The sequence below is a fragment of the Anomaloglossus baeobatrachus genome, chromosome 8 (genome assembly GCF_048569485.1).
Source record: "Anomaloglossus baeobatrachus isolate aAnoBae1 chromosome 8, aAnoBae1.hap1, whole genome shotgun sequence".
Taxonomy (NCBI): domain Eukaryota; kingdom Metazoa; phylum Chordata; class Amphibia; order Anura; family Aromobatidae; genus Anomaloglossus; species Anomaloglossus baeobatrachus.
In genome coordinates this window covers 117,734,597-117,758,683 of record NC_134360.1, presented here as the reverse complement: position 1 = coordinate 117,758,683, position 24,087 = coordinate 117,734,597, and the positions used below count along the sequence as shown (strand labels likewise).

The window sequence follows — 24,087 nt, the reverse complement described above, 5'->3', positions numbered from 1 at the left end:
CAGATCAAGCAGGTTGCCCAGGACTTCAGAAGGACGGATACGCATATAGCCCCAACCAACACTACAGGGCATGGCCTTATCCTACAGAAGATAAAAAAATACATGCATTCAAAAATACTCGTAGATATTTTGACCAAAATATGTAAACTTGCAACCTGCGTCAAGGGTACTCCTTGTGCCTGCCAGCTTATACCAGCCTGCTGTGTCCTGCAGTACATTAGTATGGTGACTGGAAATTGGTAAATATAGCTTCTTTTTAAAATGATACGATATGTTTCCCTAGTAAGAGATCACAAATTAACATAGTGAAATCTGGTTCTGCAATACACCCTCTGCCTTCTGCCCTCTAATCCCTCCAAACTTTCATTTGGAAGGTTAGCAAAACGTTGGGAGGAAATGGATGGCCTAGAGAAACATCTCGCATTTTAAGAGACCATGTAGCCTCTCAGGAATGGATTTTGATGTACAATCGTTCAAGTACTTGCCTCAAATCTCCAACATAGTGTGTAGACCAAGATAGTCGTACTCTGGAACGTCCAATCATATGTATAAAGTTAGTCGAGCCTAGGATATTTTCAGCAGTTTCAAATGCAGAATTCCCACGACCCAAAATGAGAACACTTTGTCCTGTGAAGTTAGAAGGGTCTATTGAAATGGTCTCATAGCCCTCTGCATACTCTTCTCCAGGAAACTTTAGTCTATTAGCTAAGGACAATCCAGTTGCCACTAGAAGAACGCTGAAACAGGATAATAATATTAAAATTACATCAATACATTGGGAGTATATAATTCTTAAAAGGAACCTGTCATGTAAAAAAAAGCTCTTTAGCTGTAGGTTTAGGTTAATTCCCAGGTAAATATCATTACAATAATGTTAAGCTGACTTACTGGAGCAGCCATGATAGGGAAAAAATGAAGTTATATCTTACCTGGGGCCACTCGCTAATAGTCATATGAGCGATGCATCGAGCAGTTAGGAATCACACTCCAGCACTTTGATTAACAGCCTGCTCTGCACTGGCCCTATGACTGAAAGTGAGTGGCTACAGGTAGGATAAAAGTTAATTTTCTTCCTCTAGCTACTGTTCCAGTATGACAGCTTAACATAATTTTAACACTATTTACCTGCAGATTAATCCTGTATTTACAGACAAATAGGGTTATTAGACAGGTTCTCTTCAATGACAAAATTCAGTTAAAGGGGTATTCCCATCTCCAAAATCCTATCCTAATATGTAATAGGTGTAAAAATTAGCAAATGCCTCTCATTACAAATGTAGTATAGTTCTTCTGATATAGCTATGCCTGTTACTGAATGTGAAGGGCATTGCAGCCTTGGTTACGTCTACTCATATAGTGACAGTTTGTTAGTTGCTCATGGTCGTAACCATGGCTACCTAAGCTGCAATGCCCTGCATATGAGGTAAGAAACATGGCTGTATCAGGAGAACTGTACTACATTTCTAATTGTACGTATTTGCTAATATTATTATTATTAGAAAAAAAACAAGGAGAAAATTGTAGAAAAAATACCCTGACTATAAATAAATAAATTGCAAGTGCTTAATAAACAGGGTACTTCGTATATACATTTTTGCAAAAAGGTAAGAAGCTGTCTCACCTCGTCACGGTGTACCCATCTGAGACAGTCCCTAACCTGCTAAAGTTAAAAATATATTCTGTACCTGACTTGTGTCATGTCAAAACTTCAATATGGATGGTAAAGTGTTTAGCTGGGTCCCAGATTAAATACACAGCAAAAAGTGAGAAGCAGGTAATTGTCCAGCCTCAGTATCAGGAGGGCTGCACCCCCAACTTGCATTAAAGCAAGATAACAGACAAAAAACACCAAAAAACTGAGCTGTGACAATTGTTCAATAAACATGCAACATTACAAGCATGTGAATTGCAGCCTCAAGACTAGAAAAAAACCAAGGAGAAAATTGTAGAAAAAATACCCTGACTATAAATAAATAAATTGCAAGTGCTTAATAAACAGGGTACTTAGTATATACATTTTTGCAAAAAGGTAAGAAGCTGTCTCACCTCGTCACGGTGTACCCATCTGAGACAGTCCCTAACCTGCTAAAGTTAAAAACATATTCTGTACCTGACTTGTGTCATGTCAAAACTTCAATATGGATGGTAAAGTGTTTAGCTGGGTCCCAGATTAAATACACAGCAAAAAGTGAGAAGCAGGTAATTGTCCAGCCTCAGTATCAGGAGGGCTGCACCCCCAACTTGCATTAAAGCAAGATAACAGACAAAAAACACCAAAAAACTGAGCTGTGACAATTGTTCAATAAACATGCAACATTACAAGCATGTGAATTGCAGCCTCAAGACTAGAAAAAAACCAAGGAGAAAATTGTAGAAAAAATACCCTGACTATAAATAAATAAATTGCAAGTGCTTAATAAACAGGGTACTTAGTATATACATTTTTGCAAAAAGGTAAGAAGCTGTCTCACCTCGTCACGGTGTACCCATCTGAGACAGTCCCTAACCTGCTAAAGTTAAAAACATATTCTGTACCTGACTTGTGTCATGTCAAAACTTCAATATGGATGGTAAAGTGTTTAGCTGGGTCCCAGATTAAATACACAGCAAAAAGTGAGAAGCAGGTAATTGTCCAGCCTCAGTATCAGGAGGGCTGCACCCCCAACTTGCATTAAAGCAAGATAACAGACAAAAAACACCAAAAAACTGAGCTGTGACAATTCTCCTTGTTTTTTTTCTAGTCTTGAGGCTGCAATTCACATGCTTGTAATGTTGCATGTTTATTGAACAATTGTCACAGCTCAGTTTTTTGGTGTTTTTTGTCTGTTATCTTGCTTTAATGCAAGTTGGGGGTGCAGCCCTCCTGATACTGAGGCTGGACAATTACCTGCTTCTCACTTTTTGCTGTGTATTTAATCTGGGACCCAGCTAAACACTTTACCATCCATATTGAAGTTTTGACATGACACAAGTCAGCTACAGAATATGTTTTTAACTTTAGCAGGTTAGGGACTGTCTCAGATGGGTACACCGTGACGAGGTGAGACAGCTTCTTACCTTTTTGCAAAAATGTATATACTAAGTACCCTGTTTATTAAGCACTTGCAATTTATTTATTTATAGTCAGGGTATTTTTTCTACAATTTTCTCCTTGGTTTTTTTCTAGTCTTGAGGCTGCAATTCACATGCTTGTAATGTTGCATGTTTATTGAACAATTGTCACAGCTCAGTTTTTTGGTGTTTTTTGTCTGTTATCTTGCTTTAATGCAAGTTGGGGGTGCAGCCCTCCTGATACTGAGGCTGGACAATTACCTGCTTCTCACTTTTTGCTGTGTATTTAATCTGGGACCCAGCTAAACACTTTACCATCCATATTGAAGTTTTGACATGACACAAGTCAGGTACAGAATATGTTTTTAACTTTAGCAGGTTAGGGACTGTCTCAGATGGGTACACCGTGACGAGGTGAGACAGCTTCTTACCTTTTTGCAAAAATGTATATACTAAGTACCCTGTTTATTAAGCACTTGCAATTTATTTATTTATAGTCAGGGTATTTTTTCTACAATTTTCTCCTTGGTTTTTTTCTAGTCTTGAGGCTGCAATTCACATGCTTGTAATGTTGCATGTTTATTGAACAATTGTCACAGCTCAGTTTTTTGGTGTTTTTTGTCTGTTATCTTGCTTTAATGCAAGTTGGGGGTGCAGCCCTCCTGATACTGAGGCTGGACAATTACCTGCTTCTCACTTTTTGCTGTGTATTTAATCTGGGACCCAGCTAAACACTTTACCATCCATATTGAAGTTTTGACATGACACAAGTCAGGTACAGAATATGTTTTTAACTTTAGCAGGTTAGGGACTGTCTCAGATGGGTACACCGTGACGAGGTGAGACAGCTTCTTACCTTTTTGCAAAAATGTATATACTAAGTACCCTGTTTATTAAGCACTTGCAATTTATTTATTTATAGTCAGGGTATTTTTTCTACAATTTTCTCCTTGTTTTTTTTCTAGTCTTGAGGCTGCAATTCACATGCTTGTAATGTTGCATGTTTATTGAACAATTGTCACAGCTCAGTTTTTTGGTGTTTTTTGTCTGTTATCTTGCTTTAATGCAAGTTGGGGGTGCAGCCCTCCTGATACTGAGGCTGGACAATTACCTGCTTCTCACTTTTTGCTGTGTATTTAATCTGGGACCCAGCTAAACACTTTACCATCCATATTGAAGTTTTGACATGACACAAGTCAGGTACAGAATATGTTTTTAACTTTAGCAGGTTAGGGACTGTCTCAGATGGGTACACCGTGACGAGGTGAGACAGCTTCTTACCTTTTTGCAAAAATGTATATACTAAGTACCCTGTTTATTAAGCACTTTGTGAGGTAGCGCGGTCGGCTGCGCAGCAGAAGACACGGGATCCAGGCATCAAGGTTCACAGCACACGGTGTTTAATGTCCAAACAAAAATCCACAGCAATATACATGTCTCTCCAGCAGAGACTCAGGGAGTTGTGATCACTCCCTCACACCCGGCACACCTGCCCTCGTTCCTGATTCTATTTAACCCTTCCTTCAGTCTGTAGGGAAACAGCATTAACCCTATAGTGGATTCACTTTCTATCATGGAGTGAGCACAACCTGGGCGAGACATACCGGCCGTCATAGATAACCCCGGTCACAGTCTCACATACCCCCCCCCTCAGTTCAAGCGTGTGGGGTTGAACTCCAGCCATCAAACACGGGCCGCGGGACAAGGCATCGGCGTTGCCCTGCAACCTACCGGCCCGGTGTTCAACCGTAAACCGGAAGTTCTGCAGAGAAAGGAACCACCGGGTAACCCGGGCATTCCGTTCCTTGGCGGACCTCATCCAGACCAGTGGAGAGTGATCCGTCACCAAGCGAAACTGCCGTCCCAGCAGGTAATAGCGTAGGGACTCCAAGGCCCACTTGATCGCCAGGCACTCCTTCTCCACTACGCTATAATTCCGCTCGGGAGGGGTGAGCTTCCTACTTAAGAAGGTGACGGGGTGTTCCTCCCCCTGAACCACCTGAGACAGCACTGCCCCCAGGCCGACCTCCGAGGCGTCAGTCTGTACTATGAACTCCTTCCGGAAATCAGGGTTGACAAGAACGGGCCGTCCGCACAGGACCCCCTTCAGGGCCCGGAAGGAGTCCTCGGCCTGCGGAGTCCAGCGCACCATGACGGACTTCTTGCCTTTGAGAAGGTCAGTCAAGGGGGCTGATAGTCCCGCAAAATCCTTTACAAACCTCCTGTAGTACCCCACGATACCCAGGAAGGCCCTAACCTGCTTCGTGGTCAGGGGTCTAGGCCACTTCTGGATCGCCTCAACCTTGTTAATTTGGGGCTTAATCACTCCTTGGCCTATCACGTAGCCCAAGTAGCGGGCTTCCGTGAGTCCCAATGCACATTTCTTGGGATTGGCTGTCAATCCGGCTGTTCGAAGCGCGTCCACCACCGCTTGTACCTGTTCCAAGTGGGTCTGCCAATCGGAGCTGTAAATAATGATGTCATCCAGGTACGCTGATGCATACGCTTGGTGGGGTTCCAGCACTAAGTCCATCAACCTCTGGAACGTGGCCGGAGCGCCATGTAACCCAAAAGGCAAGACAACATAGTGGAAGAGACCCTCCGGCGTAACAAAAGCTGTTTTCTCCTTGGCGGACTCCGTTAGTGGCACCTGCCAGTACCCTTTGGTCAGGTCGAGCGTGGTAAAATATCGCGCCTGTCCCAGCCTATCAATCAGCTCATCCACCCGGGGCATGGGGTAGAGATCGAACTTGGATATTTCATTCAATCTCCTAAAGTCATTGCAGAACCTTAAGGAGCCATCGGGTTTTGGTATTAGGACAATCGGACTAGCCCATTCACTCCGGGATTTTTCGATGACCCCCAGGCGTAACATTGTCTTTACTTCCTCCGATATGGCTTGTCGTCGAGCCTCCGGCACCCGGTATGACTTCAGGCGTACCTTCAGGTGGGGCTCGGTGACAATATCATGTCGTATCAGACTGGTCCTACCGGGCAGCTCGGAGAAGACATCGGGGTTCTGCTGAACCAACCGTCTGGCCTCTCGCCTCTGTTGCTTGGTGAGGGCTTCTCCAATCCTTACTTCCGGTTCGTCCTCTCCGGAGGTCGCTGGAGCCGGATGTGAACGACCCGAAGAGGAGGGAGGTGGGGAAAAAACAGCCATCAGGCTTTCCCGTTCCTGCCAAGGTTTTAATAGGTTGACATGGTATATTTGTTCAGGTTTCCGCCTACCGGGCTGCAATACTTTATAGTTAACCACCCCTACTCTTTCCTTTATCTCGTAGGGGCCTTGCCACTGAGCCAGGAATTTGCTCTCCGCCGTGGGGATCAATACCAACACCCGATCCCCGGGTTTAAAGGTCCGCACGGTGGCTTATCTATTGTAGCCGCCGCTTTGCGCGGCCTGAGCCTCCTGTAAATGCTCCTTCACAATTGGCATGACCGCGCTTATGCGGTTCTGCATTCCTAAAATGTGTTCGATCACACTTTTATGGGGGGTGGGCTCTTGTTCCCATGTTTCCTTTGCCAGGTCCAACAATCCCCGGGGATGTCGCCCGTATAACAACTCAAAAGGCGAAAACCCCGTGGATGCCTGTGGCACCTCACGGATGGCAAACATCAAATAGGGAAGCATCATGTCCCAGTCTTTCCCGTCTTTTGAAATCACCCTTCTTAGCATGGTTTTCAGGGTTTTATTGAAACGCTCGACTAAACCGTCCGTTTGAGGATGATACACAGACGTACGCAACTGCTTGATCTGGAGTAGCCGGCATAGCTCTTTGGTCACTTTAGACATGAATGGGGTCCCCTGATCCGTAAGGATCTCCTTGGGCAACCCCACCCGGCAGAACACAGCAAACAACTCCCGAGCTATAAGCTTTGCTGCAGTATGTCTGAGAGGTATCGCCTCGGGATACCGGGTGGCATAGTCAACGATCACTAGGATGTGTTGGTGCCCTCGAGCGGACTTTACGAGGGGCCCCACCAGATCCATCCCTATCCGTTCAAAAGGGACTTCTATAATGGGTAACGGTACCAACGGACTGCGAAAATGGGTCAGGGGTGCAGTAAGCTGACACTCCGGGCAGGTTTCGCAGAACCGTTTTACCTCCCCAAAGACCCCGGGCCAATAGAACCTTTGCAATATTCGCTCCTGCGTTTTCTTGACCCCTAGGTGACCACTCATCAGGTGTTTATGAGCCAAGTCGAGGACCCGCCGGCGATGCGGCTGGGGCACCACCAACTGTTCTACCCCTACGCCCCGTATTTCATCTACCCGGTAGAGTAAATCCTGCTTAAGAGCGAAATGGGGGTACCTTACCTGGGCACCGGGCAGCTGTGCCACCCCGTCAACTACTGTCACCCGACTCCGGGCATGTATTAACGTAGGGTCCTGGAGTTGGGCTGTCCCAAACGTATCCGGGGACGCCTCCAACTCCGGGATGGGCTCGACCGTCTCAGCCTCTCCTGCCAATACCTCTAGGGGCGACCTATCGGGTTCACACTCTGTCCCTATCATGGTGACCCCTACGGCAGGTGTCCCGGATTCAGGATTGTAGGGCTCAGGTCCCGGACCGACCAATATCTGAGGGGACTTAGGGGGTCCCCTCCATAAAGTCCAAAAATAGGGCAGATCCCTTCCTAGGATCACGTCATAAGGAAGAGTGTTAAGAAGTCCCACCTCATGTTGCACCTGACCGCAAGGTGCTGTGATGGTGACAATCCCCGTGGGATAGTCGCGGCGGTCCCCATGTATGCAAACCACCCCCACGGTGCGTCCTGTGGCCTTTACTTTAGCTCTCAAGGTGGATCGCACAAGGGTCACTAAGCTTCCGGAATCCAACAATCCTGTAACCGGACATCCATTCACCTGTATTTGGCACAAGTGGGGCTCTGTCTCTGGGGAGACCAGGTCAGCGGTACACACCACCTGAGCATACATTGAACCCCGCCGGGTAACCCCACAATCCATGGGCTCCGTGGTCAGGGGACACTGGGCTTCCATATGTCCCACCCGCTGGCACCGCCAACATCTAATAGGGAAGGAAACCCCCTTGACAAGTTGTCGTTTAGGGTACATGGCCTTCCGGACCTCAGGAACGGCGGGCGCGGCCTCAGCCAGGATGGTAGCGGACTCCTGTACCGGTGTTGGCGGTGGGTCCTTGGCCCTAGGCTTGGAGGGGCCGGACCGACGGGCGGTACGCAAAGTCTCAGTGTCCCGTATCAAGTCCTGCGTAGCCACATGCCGCTCTACCAGGGACACTAATTGGTCCAGGGTACTCGGGTCACCCTGTCCGACCCACCGTTGAACGGTGACGGGTAAAGTGCGCACAAAACGATCCACTACTACCCTTTCCACCATTTGCGCCGGGCTCAGAGTGTCAGGCTGCAACCACTTTTTTACAAGATGTAATAAGTCATAGGCCTGGGAGCGTACGGGTTTGGCTTCCTCATAGAACCACTGATTTACCCGCTGAGCCCGTACATAGGTATTCACCCCCAACCGAGCCAGTATTTCGGCTTTCAGGGTCACATAGTCAATGGCGTCCTCGGTACCGAGGTCCAGGTACGCTTTTTGGGGTTCCCCCGTCAGATAGGGCGACAATACCTCAGCCCACTGCGGGGTCGGCAGCTTTTCCCGCTCGGCCACCCGCTCAAACACCGCCAGGAACGCTTCCACATCATCACCCGGGGTCATCTTTTGCAACGCTTGTCTCACCGCTTTCCGGACGCTGCCGTCGTCACCCGGTCCCGGGGTTGTTGCTGCCGGTCCGGCACGGATCGACTTGGCCAGGAGAACCATCTGTTCTTGGTGCCTTTTTTCCTGCAATTGTAAGGCTTGCTGCTGACGTGCATTGGCCTGCTCCATCTGTTCTTGGTGCCTTTTGTCCTGCACTTGCAAGGATTGCTGCTGACGTGCATTGGCCTGCTCCATCTGTTCTTGGTGCATTTTGACCTGCACTTGCAAGGATTGCTGCTGACGTGCATTGGCCTGATCCAACTGTTCTTGGAGTTTTTTTTCCTGCACTTGCAAGGATTGGAGCAGGTGTGCATTGGTCTGCTGCTGCTGTGCATTAGCCTGAGCCAAATGCTTTAGTATGTCCTCCATGGCGTCGCCGGGTTTGGGCTGTAGTATAGCCGCTCGAATCCAGGACATGCGCAGCTGGGTCACCAGGGATGGATGCTACACCTCACCGGCTGTCATGCCCGCATTCTCCACCATATGTGAGGTAGCGCGGTCGGCTGCGCAGCAGAAGACACGGGATCCAGGCATCAAGGTTCACAGCACACGGTGTTTAATGTCCAAACAAAAATCCACAGCAATATACATGTCTCTCCAGCAGAGACTCAGGGAGTTGTGATCACTCCCTCACACCCGGCACACCTGCCCTCGTTCCTGATTCTATTTAACCCTTCCTTCAGTCTGTAGGGAAACAGCATTAACCCTATAGTGGATTCACTTTCTATCATGGAGTGAGCACAACCTGGGCGAGACATACCGGCCGTCATAGATAACCCCGGTCACAGTCTCACAACTTGCAATTTATTTATTTATAGTCAGGGTATTTTTTCTACAATTTTCTCCTTGGTTTTTTTCTAGTCTTGAGGCTGCAATTCACATGCTTGTAATGTTGCATGTTTATTGAACAATTGTCACAGCTCAGTTTTTTGGTGTTTTTTGTCTGTTATCTTGCTTTAATGCAAGTTGGGGGTGCAGCCCTCCTGATACTGAGGCTGGACAATTACCTGCTTCTCACTTTTTGCTGTGTATTTAATCTGGGACCCAGCTAAACACTTTACCATCCATATTGAAGTTTTGACATGACACAAGTCAGGTACAGAATATGTTTTTAACTTTAGCAGGTTAGGGACTGTCTCAGATGGGTACACCGTGACGAGGTGAGACAACTTCTTACCTTTTTGCAAAAATGTATATACTAAGTACCCTGTTTATTAAGCACTTGCAATTTATTTATTTATAGTCAGGGTATTTTTTCTACAATTTTCTCCTTGGTTTTTTTCTAGTCTTGAGGCTGCAATTCACATGCTTGTAATGTTGCATGTTTATTGAACAATTGTCACAGCTCAGTTTTTTGGGGTTTATTATTATTATTATTATTATTATAATAATGATAATACCTATTACATATTGGGATAGGCTCTATGAGATGGGAATACCCTTCAAGTACAGTTATAACTACAATAAAGTACACTTTACTATCAAGTCTGAAGATCGGATGCTACAAAAGAAATTCACTTTGTAGCTTGTTTTTGTCATGAGATAACCTCATTTTTCACCATCTGACAGTTTACATTAAAGTATTAAAATATAACAGTATCTATTCCTAGTATAATTGTAAAACTAAAGATGCAGGGTGCTCTAGAAAGCTCATCAGGCTCTTTCTGCTTGTAACGGAGGGAATCATGCAGCATTGATCTGTACCAATAATATCTGCTGATACAGTGATAAAATATCATACTACTTTACTTACATAAATGAACCTAACAAAATAACTAGCAAAGAAGAGAGTCAAAATTCAAAACCTATTATACGCTACAAGGATTATGAGATAAATTAATAGCATAAACATTTGACAAGAAGTTATATAATACAAAAAATAAAAGTTAAAACAACAGAAAAAAATAAATTAAAAACCTATGAGGATGTTAAAACCATTTAATAAAAATATACACTGACGAGCAAAAGGGTAATAATGTTTTGAATTTTTGACTTTCGACTTCATATCTCACCATCCACTACAGCTTCGAATGGGAGACTACCTTCATTTTTTAGACAATCATCTTGGCTATGTCATACATAAATTTGACTTGCAATTATTGGTATTTGATCAGTTATGCAGATTCTTGTCAAGTTATGGTTTTGCTCCTAAGAATCTAACTTTCAAGTTCATTATTTTGTTAGTATTTTGTACATCCACCTTTGGCTTTCAAAACTATCTGAATCCTTCTGGACATGCTTTTGATCAGATTCAATCATGTCATGATCCCAGGTCTACAAATTTTACATATTCCCAATGTTGGTGCAAAACTGGTCAACTTACTTGGGTATGTATACAGCTTTTTGTTCAACTCTACTCAAAAGTATTCAATTGGGATTAGGTCTGGGAAATGTGTGGTCAATCCAGCACCTCTACTTCATTGTCATTGAACCATTTATTTGCCAGTCTCGATGTATGCTTTGGGTCGTTGTCCTGTTGGAACACTATATTGTCCTTTCTATACCCATAGTACTCAAGTGTACGAAGTAATTTGTCTTGTAGGATACTCATAAAAAGTTAAACATTCAAACCACTATCTATCCTGATTAATTAACCAATGCTTGTCATGGGTGTGCCCCGCTCTGGGGGGATTTCTAACAAGCCTGGTACAACAAGGTCATAGCGCCTTATTGTGCATAGGTTTGCATCTGATGTTTAAATGTATTTGCTTGTATTTGGGTGCAATAGGGGTTAAGGACTCTTTCCTATCTGGCTATACTTTGGAGCCTTAGGGGTACTTTGCACGCTGCAACATCGCTAGCCGATGATAGCGATGCCGAGCGCGATTGTACCCGCCCCCGTCGCACATGCGATATCTTGTGATAGCTGCCGTAGCGAACATTATCGCTACGGCTGCTTCACACGCACTTACCTGCCCTGCGACGTCGCTCTGGCCGGCGACCCGCCTCCTTCCTAAGGGGGCAAGTCGTGCGGCGTCACAGCGACGTCACACGACAGGCGGCTAATAGAAGCGGAGGGGCGGAGATGAGCGGGACGTAAACATCCCGCCCACCTCCTTCCTTCCGCATAGCCGGTGGAGGCAGGTAAGGAGATGTTCCTCGCTCCTGCGGCTTCACACACAGCGATGTATGCTGCCGCAGGAACGATTGACAACATCGTAGCTCCTATTGGTGCGACATTATGAAAATGACCGACGCTACACAGATCACCGGTTTTCGACGCTTTTGCGATCGTTTATCAGCGCATCTAGGCTTTGCACGTTGCGACATCGTTACTGGCACCGGATGTGCGTCACTTTCGATTTGACCCCAACGATATCGCAGTAGCGATGTCGCAGCGTGCAAAGTACCCCTTAATCCCAGGTGCAGATCTTTTGTTACCATGCCCCTTCCCTATAAATAGTCAAATCTCTTAATATCTGATGTCGGCAATAGATTCTCATATCTTAGCTGTCCACTTTGGAAGGTACCTGGCTCGTGAAGAAGACTGAAGTTCGTGACTATTGTGGCGGTGGTGTTGGCTGCATTGAAGCTGCTTGGAGCGTTTTCTGTTTGTGTCTATTTCTGCGTCTGTTTTCCTACCTTTTGTGTTGGATTATTGTAGTGGTGAGACGAGTGCTCTCGCCGGTCTTCTCACTACTTAGGGTGAGTTCAGGGCAAGCAAAAGGCCTAGGCACGTAATCGGCGATGGGTGAAAGAACCCATATAGGGACGTTAGGGAGTACAGAGAACTACCTCAGGTGAGTTCAGGAGGTGTACTCGTTCCCCTTTCCCTAGCACCAAGGCCCACCATTGTACCCTGTTTGTCACGGCGCTTGCTGGGTGTGTCCTTATTCCTGGCGGAACCCCGGTAGTCACTGTGCGACAATGCCCTTGGCTGTGAAACAATCCCATATTATCAGGCTTCTTCCACCGAACTTACAAGTACTTTCAATTTCTTAATCAGTTATCCCTCTTTTCCCTGGCCTCTTCCAGACCCATCAGCGCTTAGTCTATTGACATTCGTCTCATCGCTCCAAATCATCTGTTTACAATGTTCTACTGTTGACGTTTCGTACGTTTTGCAAAACTTGAGTGGATGCTTCTTATGACGATATTGAAGTCGAGGCATCTAAAGCTCCATGCACACACTGCAGTTTTTGACGCGTTTTTGGTGCAATTTTGCTGCCAAAAACGACGTTTTTCCTTCCTCCAGGAAAGGATATAAGAGTTCTGAAATGCTGTGTACACATTGCTTTTTTTGTAGTTTGGGGCTGACAAAAAAAAACCTGCAGCATGTCATTTCTTTGTCAGTTTTTGTCCTGCATTTTTTTTTAGCCCTTCCAGGCACTTATTTCGCTTAAAGGGAACCAATCACCAGGATTTTTGTATATAACCTAAAGCCAGTGCTATACTGGCATTATCAGGCTGATTCTATACACACCTGTAGTGGTCACCTCAGATTTTTGGATTTTAAAACCTAAAACCTAAACAAGTAAAAGTTTATAAAATTAGATGCTTGCTGAGTTACATGTTGTGAATACGTTTTCCAGTTTGGGCCTCCCTCTTGTGGTTAGTGCTGGCAGTGCAGTTGATTTGTGGAATGAACGCCACACACCTGTGGAGGACTGGCAATCAGGCATTTCAGATTGGACTATATAACTGAGCAGTTTCCTCCTGTTACATGCCGGTGCCGAATGGATATCCTGTGTGTTATGGACATTTTGAAACCAGCCCTGCTCACTACCAGAACTCCTCTCAGATAAGTGGTCTTGTGCTTCTGCTTATTGTTTCCACTTTCTTGTTTTTTCTGCTTTGATACTATGCTTAATTCCTTGATTTTGTCTGTGTGGAGTTCTTGGTGGAATTGGATCATTCCCTGCTGGGAGTGTCTGTATACTAATCGCCATGATTCTGCAATGTGTTTTGTCATGCTTGGTATTAATTCAGTCTCTCATCTATATTAGTGTTTTTGGATCCCAGTAACATCTGAGTGCTGATCTAGTGGGGAAGAGGCCGTTTGGCCTCAGGGTTTTTCCATATCAGTCGTGCTGGCATTTATTAGGGTTTATATGGCTGCAGACAGTGCTCCTTCCTATTTTTTTCTTTTAATGATAGTTTGGGCCTCACCTTCACAAAATCTGTTTTTCTAGCTTTATATTGTGTTTTCCTATATCACTGTAGTCTTTACATGTGGAGGCTATCTATATCTTTTGGGATTGCTCCGAGGCAGATTAGTTTTCTTATATCTCTAACTGTAAGAATATTTGGTTCTCTGACTGTGTCGAGACGACTAGGTCATCGTAGGCTTGTCCCACGGCTACTTCTAGTTGTGTGTCAGGATTAGGTCTGCAGTCGGTTAGTTTCCAGCCACTCTGTTACCTTTTGGGTTACCGCATTTTTGGATCCTCCTGGGTCCCTGAATCATAACAGTAGCACAGGCCTCACCTAGGTTCCAGGGTACTCAAAAAAAAAAAAAAAAAAGTGTCAGAATTTATTTTTTTTTTGTGTGTGTTTTTTCTTTATTTCAGGGTGCTGTGGAGGATCTTGTGCTGTTATGGATGTCACACAATTAGCTGGGCGAGTCGATCAGCTTACATCTCAGCTTAAGGATATATCCGATTATCTTGCCCGGACACCTGCGTTAGAACCTAAGGTACCTTTACCAGATTTGTTCTCTGGGGATCGGTCTAAATTTTTGAACTTTAAGAACAATTGTAGGTTATTTTTTGCCTTGAAACCCAAGTCCTCAGGGTCTTCCAGGCAGCGAGTTCAGATTGTTATCTCTCTGCTGCGTGGTGACCCCAGGATTGGGCCTTTACCCTGGTGCCTGAAGATCTTGCTGTTGCTGATGTGAATTTTTTTCAGGCTCTGGGGTTGTTATTTAGTAACATAGTTTGTAAGGCGGAAGGAAGACATTATGTCCATCTATTTCAACCTATTTTAGTGCCTCTGTTCTCCAGTGTTGAACCAGGGGAAGGTAAAAACCCACAGAGTAGGAGCCAATTTTCTTCATAGGGAAAAATATTCTTTCCCGACTCCTAATCTGGGTCAACTATCTACCTGTAATATTATGTTATTCATAACCTTCTATACTGTTGCTTTCAAGAAAAGAATCCATTCCTCTCTTAAATTCAGTGAGTTGGCCATCACCACTTCCCCAGGAAGAGAGTTCCAGAGCCTCACTGCTCTTACCGTGAAGAACCCTCTTCTATGCTGATGTAGAAATTTTCTTTCCTCCAATTGAAAAGAATGCCCCCTTGTTCTTGTCACACTCCTTGGTACAAACAGATCATGGGAGAGATCTCTGTATTGCTCTCTGATATACTTGTACATATTTATTAGGTCTCCTCTAAGTCTTCTCTTTTCTAGAGTAAATAGACCTAATTTTGATAACCTTTCTGGGTATTGTAATGCACCGACTCCATTTATTATTTTAGTAGCCCGCCTCTGAACCCTTTCAAGTTCAGTAATGTCTTTCTTGAGCACCGGTGCCCAAAATTGCACACAATACTCCAAGTGTGGTCTGACGAGTGATTTGTACAGAGGGAGAATGATGTTTTCATCTCGTGCCCCCAGACCTCTTCTAATGCATCCCATCACCCTATTTTGCTTTGGTGGCACGATGAACCTAATGCTATTGATCAAGCCAAGAAAACTTTATTGGCTTTGATCCAGGGTCAGGAACCTGCAGAGATATATTGTCAGAGGTTTCGTAAGTGAGCGGTCCTGGAATGATGGGGCTCTTGCGGCTCTCTTTCGGAAGGGGTTGGAAGAGCCTGTGAAGGATGTTATGGTGGGCTTTCCTGTCCCCTCTAGTCTCGATGACTCTATGTCTGTGGCCATTCAGATTGATAGACGTTTACGTGAACGTAAAACAATACGTGCAGCGGTTTCGCTCTCAGAGCGGTCTCCGGAGCCTATGTAGTGTGATAGGGTAATTTCTAGGGTGGAACTGTAGGATTTTAGACAGCGTAATAAGCTGTTTTTTCTGTGGAGACGCCTCTCATACTCTTTCTGTCTGCCCTAAGCGCGAGAAACGATTTGCCCGTTTGTTTACTTTGGGCGATTTACAGTCTAAATTTCTTTTGTCGGTATCTTTGACCTGTTCCCTGTCATCATTTTCAGCTATGGCTTTTATTGATTCAAGAGCTGCCCTGAACATGATGGATTTTGGGTTTGCTGAGCGTTGTGGTTTTCCTATGGTGCCTTTGCCTGCTCCTATCCCTTTGAGGGGTATTGATGCTACTCCTTTAGCTGAAAATAAGCCCCAGTTTTGGACCCAGGTGTCGATGCGGGTCGTGCCTCACCATCAGGAGGTTTGTAAGTTTTTGGTCTTGCACAATGTGCATGACATTTTGGTACTGGGATTCCCTTGGTTGCAAGCCCATAATCCAGTTCTTGATTGGACTTCTTTATCTGTGACTAGTTGGGGCTGACAATGTGTGAATAGTGATACTCCTGTTTTGGCTATTTCATCTCAGACACAGGAGGTCCCTGACTATTTGGCGGATTTCATGTATGTATTTAATGAGACCAAGGTTGTGTCTTTGCCTCCGCATAGGAACTATGATTGCACTATTGAATTAGTGCCTGGTTGTAAATTTCCTAAGGAACGGCTGTTTAATTTATCTGTGCCTGAACATGTTGCTATGCGGACTTGTATTAAGGAGTCTTTGGAGAAGGGTCACATTAGACCATCATCTTCATCTTTGGGCGCCGGTTTTTTTTTGTGGCCAAGAAGGATGGCTCAATGCGGCCCTGCATTGATTATTGTCTCCTTAATAAAATCACGGTTAAATATCAGTATCCATTGCCTCTGATTTCCGACCTGTTTTCTAGAGTGAAAGGTGCTAGTTGGTTTACTAAGCTCGATCTTCGGGGAGCATATAATCTCATTCGCATTAAGCAGGGTGATGAATGGAAGATGGCGTTTAATACCCCTGAGGGGCATTTTGAGTACCTAGTGATGCCCTTTGGGCTCACTAATGCCCCTTTCGACTTTCAGTCTTTCATGAATGATATTTTCCGGCAATTTGTGGACAAGTTTTTGATTGTCTATTTGGATGACATTTTGATTTTTTTTCTCACGACTGGGATTCTCATGTTGAACAGGTTCGGACAGTTTTTCAGATTCTCAGGGACAATGCATTATATGTCAAGGGATCGAAATGTCTGTTTGGCGTACAAAAGATCTCTTTTTTGGAGTTTATTTTGTTCCCATCTTCTATTGAGATGGATCTGGTCAAGGTCCAGGCCATTAATGATTGGGTTCAGCCTACTTCTTTGAAAAGCCTTCAGAAGTTTTTTGGTTTTGCTAATTTCTATCGTAAATTCATAGGCAATTTTTCCAGTATTGTCAAGCCATGGACTGATTTGACCAAGAAGGGAGCTGATGTTGTGAATTGGTCTTCAGAGGCAGTCTTGGCTTGTCAGGAGCTTAAAAGGAGGTTTACTTCTGCTCCAGTCTTGCGTCAGCCTGATGTGTCTGTTCCTTTTCAGGTGGAGATCGATGCATCGGAGATCGGAGCTGGGGCTGTCTTGTCTCAAAGAGACCGTGTGACTTCTAAACTTAGACACTGTGCTTTTTTCTCCCGGAAATTTTTACCACCGGAGCGAAATTATGATGTGGGGAATCGGGAATTATTGGCGATGAAGTGGGCTTTGGAAAAATGGCGACATTGGCTGGAGGGGGCAAGACATCAAATTGTTGTACTTACTGATCATAAGAATTTGATCTATCTTGAATCTGCCAGGAGGTTGAATCCTAGGCAGGCTAGATGGGCCTTGTTTTTCACGCGCTTTAGTTTTGTGGTCTCATATTCCGGGTACTAAGAATATTAAGGCGGATGCCCTTTCTAGGAGTTTCTTTGCCGATTCTCTGGATGTGACTGAGCCTGCTACCATCCTGCATGAGGGAGTGATTCTCTCTGCGATTTCACCAGATTTGAGACTTGTTCTTGAGGAATTTCAGGAGAATAAACCTGAAAGATGTCCTGGGGGGAAATTGTATGTTACTGCCAATGGAAGAGTAGAGTGATGTCTGAAGTTCATTGCTCTTTGTTGGCTGGTCATCCTGGGATTTTGCGCATCAGGGATTTGGTGAGTAGGTCCTTTTGGTGACCTTCTCTTTCTCGTGATGTGATGAGTTTTGTGCAGTCCTCTGAGATCTGTTCTAGATCCAAGTCTTCTTGTTCTCGTTCTAGTGGACTATTATTGCCATTGCCGGTGCCTAAGATACCATGGACTCACATGTCAATGGATTTTATTTCTGATCTCCCTGTTTCTCAGGGGATGATGGTTATTTGGGTAATCTGCGATAGATTTTCCAAAATGATTCATTTGATGTCACTGCCTAAGTTGCCATCAGCTTCGGAGTTGGTACCTTTGTTTCTTTGTCAGGTGGTTCGTTTGCATGGTATTCCTGAGAATGTTGTGTTCGATAGGGGTGTCCAGTTTGTGTCTAGATTTTGGAGAGCTTTTTGTTCTAGGCTAGGAGTTGAGTTGTCATTCTCCTCTGTGTTTCATCCTCAGACAAATGGACAGACTGAGAGGACTAATCAGACTTTGGAAACCTATTTGCGATGTTTTGTGTCGGCTGATCAGGACGACTGGGTTTCTTTTTTGTCCTTGGCTGAGTTTGCTCTTAACAACAGAGCTAGTTCGGCCACTTTGATATCTTTTTTTTGCAACTTCGGGTTTTATCCTCGGTTTTCTTCGGGGCAGATGGAGGCTTCCGCCTTCCTGGGTGTTGATTCTGCAGTAGAGAAGATGCAGCATATTTGGGATCAAGTGGTGGATAAATTGTCCCACTCCCAGGAAAATGCCCAATGGTTTGCCAACAGACGTAGGACTGTGGGTCCCCGGTTTGAGGTAGGGGACTTGGTCTGGTTGTCTTCCAGACATATTCCTATGAAAGTTTCTTCTCCGAAATTTAAGCTAAGGTTTATTGGACCTTATAAAATTTCGAGAATAATTAATCTTGTTTCTTTCAGCTTGCCTCTTCCAGAGACTTTCAGGATTCACAATTTCTTTCATAAGTATTTGATAAAGAAATATGTTGAACCGGCAGTGCCTATGGCTGCCCCTCCTGATCCTGTGTTGGTCGAAGGGGATCTGGAATATGTAGTGGAAAAAAATTTGGATTCCTGTATTGCTAGACAGAAGCTCCAGTATCTGGTCAAGTGGAAGAGTTATGGTCAGGAGGAGAATTCTTAGGTGGTTGCTTCCAACATACATGCTGATCGCTTGATCCGTGCTTTTCATCGAGCCCATCCTGACAAACCTGGGGGTTCCGGTAAGAGTTCAGTGACCCCTCCTCAAGTGAGGGTACTGTTGTAAATACGTTTTCCAAGTTTGGGGCTCCCTCTTGTGGTCAGTGCTGGCGGTGCAGTTGATTTGTGGAATGAAGGCCACATACCTGTGGAGGACTGGCAATCAGGCATTTCAGATTGGACTATATAACTGAGCAGTTTCCTCCTGTTACTTGCCGGTGCCCTGTGTGTTATGGACATTCTGAAACCAGCCCTGCTCACTACCAGAACTCCTCTCAGATAAGTGCTCTTTTACTTCTGCTTATTGTTTCCACTTTCTTGTTGTTGTTTCTGCTTTGATACTATGCTTGATTCCTATTTTGTCTGTGTGGAGTTCTTGGTGGAATTGGATCATTCCCTGTTGGGAGTATCTGTATACGTAGCTCCATGATTTTGCAATGTGTTTTGTCATGCTTGGTATTAATTCAGTCCCTCATCTATATTAGTGTTTTTGGATCCCAGTAACATCTGCGTGCTGATCTAGTCGGGGAGAGGCCGTTTGGCCTCAGGGTTTTTCCATATCAGTCGTGCTGGTATTTATTAGGGTTTTTACGGCTGCAGACAGTGCCCCTTCCTATCCTTTCCTTTAAAGATAGTTTGGGCCTCACCATTGCTGAATCTGTTTTTCTAGCTTTGTATTGTGTTTTCCTATATCACCGTAGTCTTTACATGTGGGGGCTATCTAGATCTTTGGGGATTGCTCCGAGGCAGATTAGCTTTCTTATATCTCCTATCTGTAAGAATATTTAGTTATCCGGCTGTGTCGAGACGACTAGGTCATCGTAGGCTTGTCCCACGACTACTTCTAGTTGTGTGTCAGGATTAGGTCTGCAGTCCGTTAAGTTTCCAGCCACTCTGTTACCTTTTGGGTTTCCGCATTTTTTGATCCTCCTCGGTCCCTGAATTATAACAGTTACAGCAGCAAAGGAGCAAATAATATCTGGGGGGTATTTATCCCCTCCCCCTGTTAGAATTAGCGTAAGTATTATATAAACAATTCACTTTGTCTCTTGCAGGACCTGTGTGAGGTCATACCCATGTGAACTGGTATACAGGTCCTGCAAGAGCCAAAGTGAATTGTTTATGTAATACTTATGCTAATTCTAACAAAGGGAGAGGATAATTATGAATATATTATTTGTTCCTGTGCTGCTGTCACTCAACAAGCAGCTAATTTTATAAACTTAACTTTTTTGGATTTCAAAACCTATACATCCGAGCTTACTATGAAAGGTATGTACAGAATCAGCCTGATAGTGCCAGTATAACACTGGCTTTAGCTTATATACGAAAATCCTGGGGATTGGTTCCCTTTAACATAGCTCTGAACCCAGCGCTTGACACCTCTTCGAGCACCTCCATAGACCCACTGCCTGCCCTATGCAAACTCAGACGCATGCTCCATGAGCATCAGTTAATAGACACATGCAGGCTTCTGCACCCAGCTGAAAAGGACTACTTTTTTTTCCTCCGCTGCTCACGGAGTATATGCCAGACTTGACTATTTTTTCATAAACCATAGGGATCTCACACGGGTTACACAGGCCCAAATAGAGGTTATTTCCTTCTCTGACCACGCACTCTGCACGATTATAATATCCATACAATCAGGGGCGGACTGGGCTGTCTGGGGCCCACCAGGAGAATTGACTCCAGGGGCCCACCCTACAGCTAAATATAAACACCCATTAGCGTTATCCCCATTATTGTGTTGCTTTGACTGTATACAGACGGCTCCTGCACATCTATATTGTGCACCATAACTGGGATGTACAATTATAGTCGTTTGCAGTAATGGGGTCTTTGGTGAAAACAAGTTATCACCGATCCACAGGGTAGGTTGGTGATAACTTATTGATCGGTGGAACCAGACCAGTGGAAACCGCACCGATCGGAAGATTGGGGAACTTTTTGCAGCAGCAGGTGGGGTGTGTGACCGCAGCTCCATTCATCCTCTGTGGGGTGGGGTGTGTGACAGCAGCTCCATTCATCCTCTGCGGGGTGGGATGTGTGACTGCAGCTCCATTCATCCTCTGTGGAGCAGCCAGATAATAACAAGCGCAGCGCTCGCAGCCACTGAGGGAATGAATGGTTCAGGGGTCGACACGAGCTCCAGTGTAATGGGGGATAAAAGTTGCACGATCGGTGCAGGTCCCAGCAATCGGTCCACACAGATGAATAAGTTATCACTTATCTTTAGGCCACGTTCACACACTTTTTCTCTGATTTTACTGTTCCTGGTTTTGGCTTCAAATACTGAGGTAAAAAAACTCACTGAATACTCAGTGTGTGAACGTGGCCTTAGTAAAGGTGATTACTTGTTTTCACTGGAGAATCTCTAAGTGCATATTTACTGCAGTGTAATAGTCACAGAACAGGGCAGGACAGGGAGGGGAGGGGTTAAATGTTTAAGTATTTAATTTCTACTGGAAAAAATCTCCCCCTTATAGAGAGAAAAAGTGACCTCCATACACAACACAATCCACTATACCAAAATCAATAATACCATATACAAGGGGGAAATACCGCCACACCGCGACCAGACAACATATTACCACCACATAGTGACCAAATACAACCACATACAAGGGATAAATACCGCCACACAGTGATCAGACAACATATTACCACAAAACAGTGACCAAATACAGCCACATACAAGGGAGAAATACCACCACACCGTGACCAGACCACATATTACCACCAAACAGTGAACAAATACAGCCACATACAAGGGAGAAATACCACCACACCGTGACCAGACCACATAGTGACCGAATACAACCACATACAAGGGAGAAATACCGTGACTGACTTACCAGTGACGTCTCTAGCTGACTATATTAATCTTTGCTTTTTCTCTTCATCCGGCGCTGACCGTCATCACTTCTTCCTGCCATGACGCGACTCTGCAGAAAATAACAGTCACCTATAGCCGATCACTCCCAGAGCACATTCCTCACTATTTCCCCAATTTCTATACCACGTCAGACTCTTGTTCCCCCATTGGAGACAGTATCTTCAAAATTAACTTATATTTCATCAGTAATAATGTCCCCTAATTTGCCCCTACAGTAATTATGCCCCACGTGCCACCATGTATGTCCCTCATTCTGGCCCCATATAGTAATTATGTCCCTCATCCTGGTCCCTTTTATTTAATAATGTCTGGGGAAACAAGTGGAATCAGAAGGGGTTGTTAATTGCTTCCTGCACAAAATATCACCCCACAATCCTGCTCTCCAAAATAGCCCCACAAAGTGCCCCTTTCCAAAATGTCAACATGTGAGATGAAGTCCAGCGCAGGAAAGAAGGCACTCTTCAATATAAATTTCCATATGGTTTATTCCATGTGCACACGTATGAAGGTAGGTACAGACAGCCCCTAAGCAGGGGAAAAATGACTAGCGACGCGTTTCGACCGTATTACACGGTCTTAGTCATGTCATGACATGACTAAGACCGTGTAATACGGTCGAAACGCGTCGCTAGTCAATTTTCCCCTGCTTAGGGGCTGTCTGTACCTACCTTCATACGTGTGCACATGGAATAAACCATATGGAAATTTATATTGAAGAGTGCCATCTTTCCTGCGCTGGACTTCATCTCACATGCTTGCAGCTGCCCGGCCGATTGTCCGTGCTGCAGAGAGAGGGCCTGGAGACTTTGAGTGGGTGAGCTGAATTCCTTTGTCATTCATTTCCAAAATGTCCCCCCAAAAATTGCCCTTTCTATAATATCTCCACCAACTACATCCCTGTATAAATCCCCCCCTCCTCATTATACTATGCTGCCTTCCAAAATCTTTGATGCCTCATAATGTCCCCCATTGCCCTATAATGTTCCAATTTCTTTCACAACGTCCCCCAGACCTATAATGCCCCAATTTGCTTCATAATCACCCCCATTACCCTATAATGTCCTTCCACTGCCCTATAATGTCCCCCACTGCCTTATAATGTCCTCCACTGCCTTATAATGTCCCCCACTGCCTTATAATGTCCCCCACTGCCCTATAATGTCCCCCACTGCCCTATAATGTCCCCCACTGCCCTATAATGTCCCCCACTGCCCTATAATGTCCCCCACTGCCCTATAATGTCCCCCACTGCCCTATTATGTCCCCCACTGCCCTATTATGTCCCCCACTGCCCTATTATGTCACCCACTGCCCCATAATATGCTCCATAAAGTCCCCCACCGCTTCTTAATGCCACTTGTAAAATAACACTGCTCCTCCCCCACCTGCAGCCGCTCATAGAAAAGTACATCTTCGGCTCCTCTGGAGCGCTAACCTGTGCCTGCGCGTCCTGCTCTTCATCCCTGCAGCTGCGGCCCCGGTGACGATAATGTCGGTGCAGGACTGAGGCGCGCTCCTCTGCAGCCCTGGCGATGACGGTACGTTGCGGGGCTGAGCAGAGCTGCTCTCCCTCCTGTCACCGGCCGCACTGTACAAATGTATTGCGCGCCTGAAAGACGTGCATACATCTGAATACCGGCCCGGTCGGTGCAGGCCTGGGGACTCCCACAGTGCACCGCTAGGACCTTTGGTGAGTCACATGACATATGTGATGTCACTAAAGGTCCTGCAACTACGAAAACTTCAGTGATCATACAGAACTTGTACGATCACTGAAGTTTACGGTTGAAAGGCTGGGTGCTGGGGCCCACTCAGGCCTGTGCATGGGCGTACCCAGGATCAAAACTAGGAGGGGGGGGGGGGCAAGCCATGGTCGTTCACATTGTAAAATATTAGAACGGAAAAGGTGAATGAAACGAAAATTTTGAGAATTAAATGTAACTATAGCTCGATTAATGACTCCGCGCCCCTCTCCACACACACACACACACACACACACACACAAAATACAATACATCCCCCCATCACCCACTACATACACACACACAAATACCATGCCCCCCCATTACCATCTCCCCACGCACACAATACAATGCACCCCCCTATCACCACACACACACAATACAATGCACCCCCCCATCACC

The 24,087-nt window shown here is 45.2% G+C and overlaps 1 protein-coding gene across 4 annotated transcripts in view; it reads right to left on the bottom strand.

Annotated features, from left to right (window-relative positions):
• FOXRED2 (FAD dependent oxidoreductase domain containing 2) overlaps positions 1-24,087 on the bottom strand; it is a 422,513-nt gene that overhangs the window by 306,834 nt on the left and 91,592 nt on the right. For all 4 annotated transcript variants that reach the window (XR_012725110.1, XM_075321967.1, XM_075321968.1 and 1 more), the window contains exon 3: positions 486-737. Coding sequence is in view for 3 of the 4 variants with exons in the window: in XM_075321967.1 (XP_075178082.1) it covers positions 486-737 (252 nt within the window). In the remaining variant the exon portion in view is untranslated. The remainder of the gene's footprint in view (positions 1-485; positions 738-24,087) is intronic.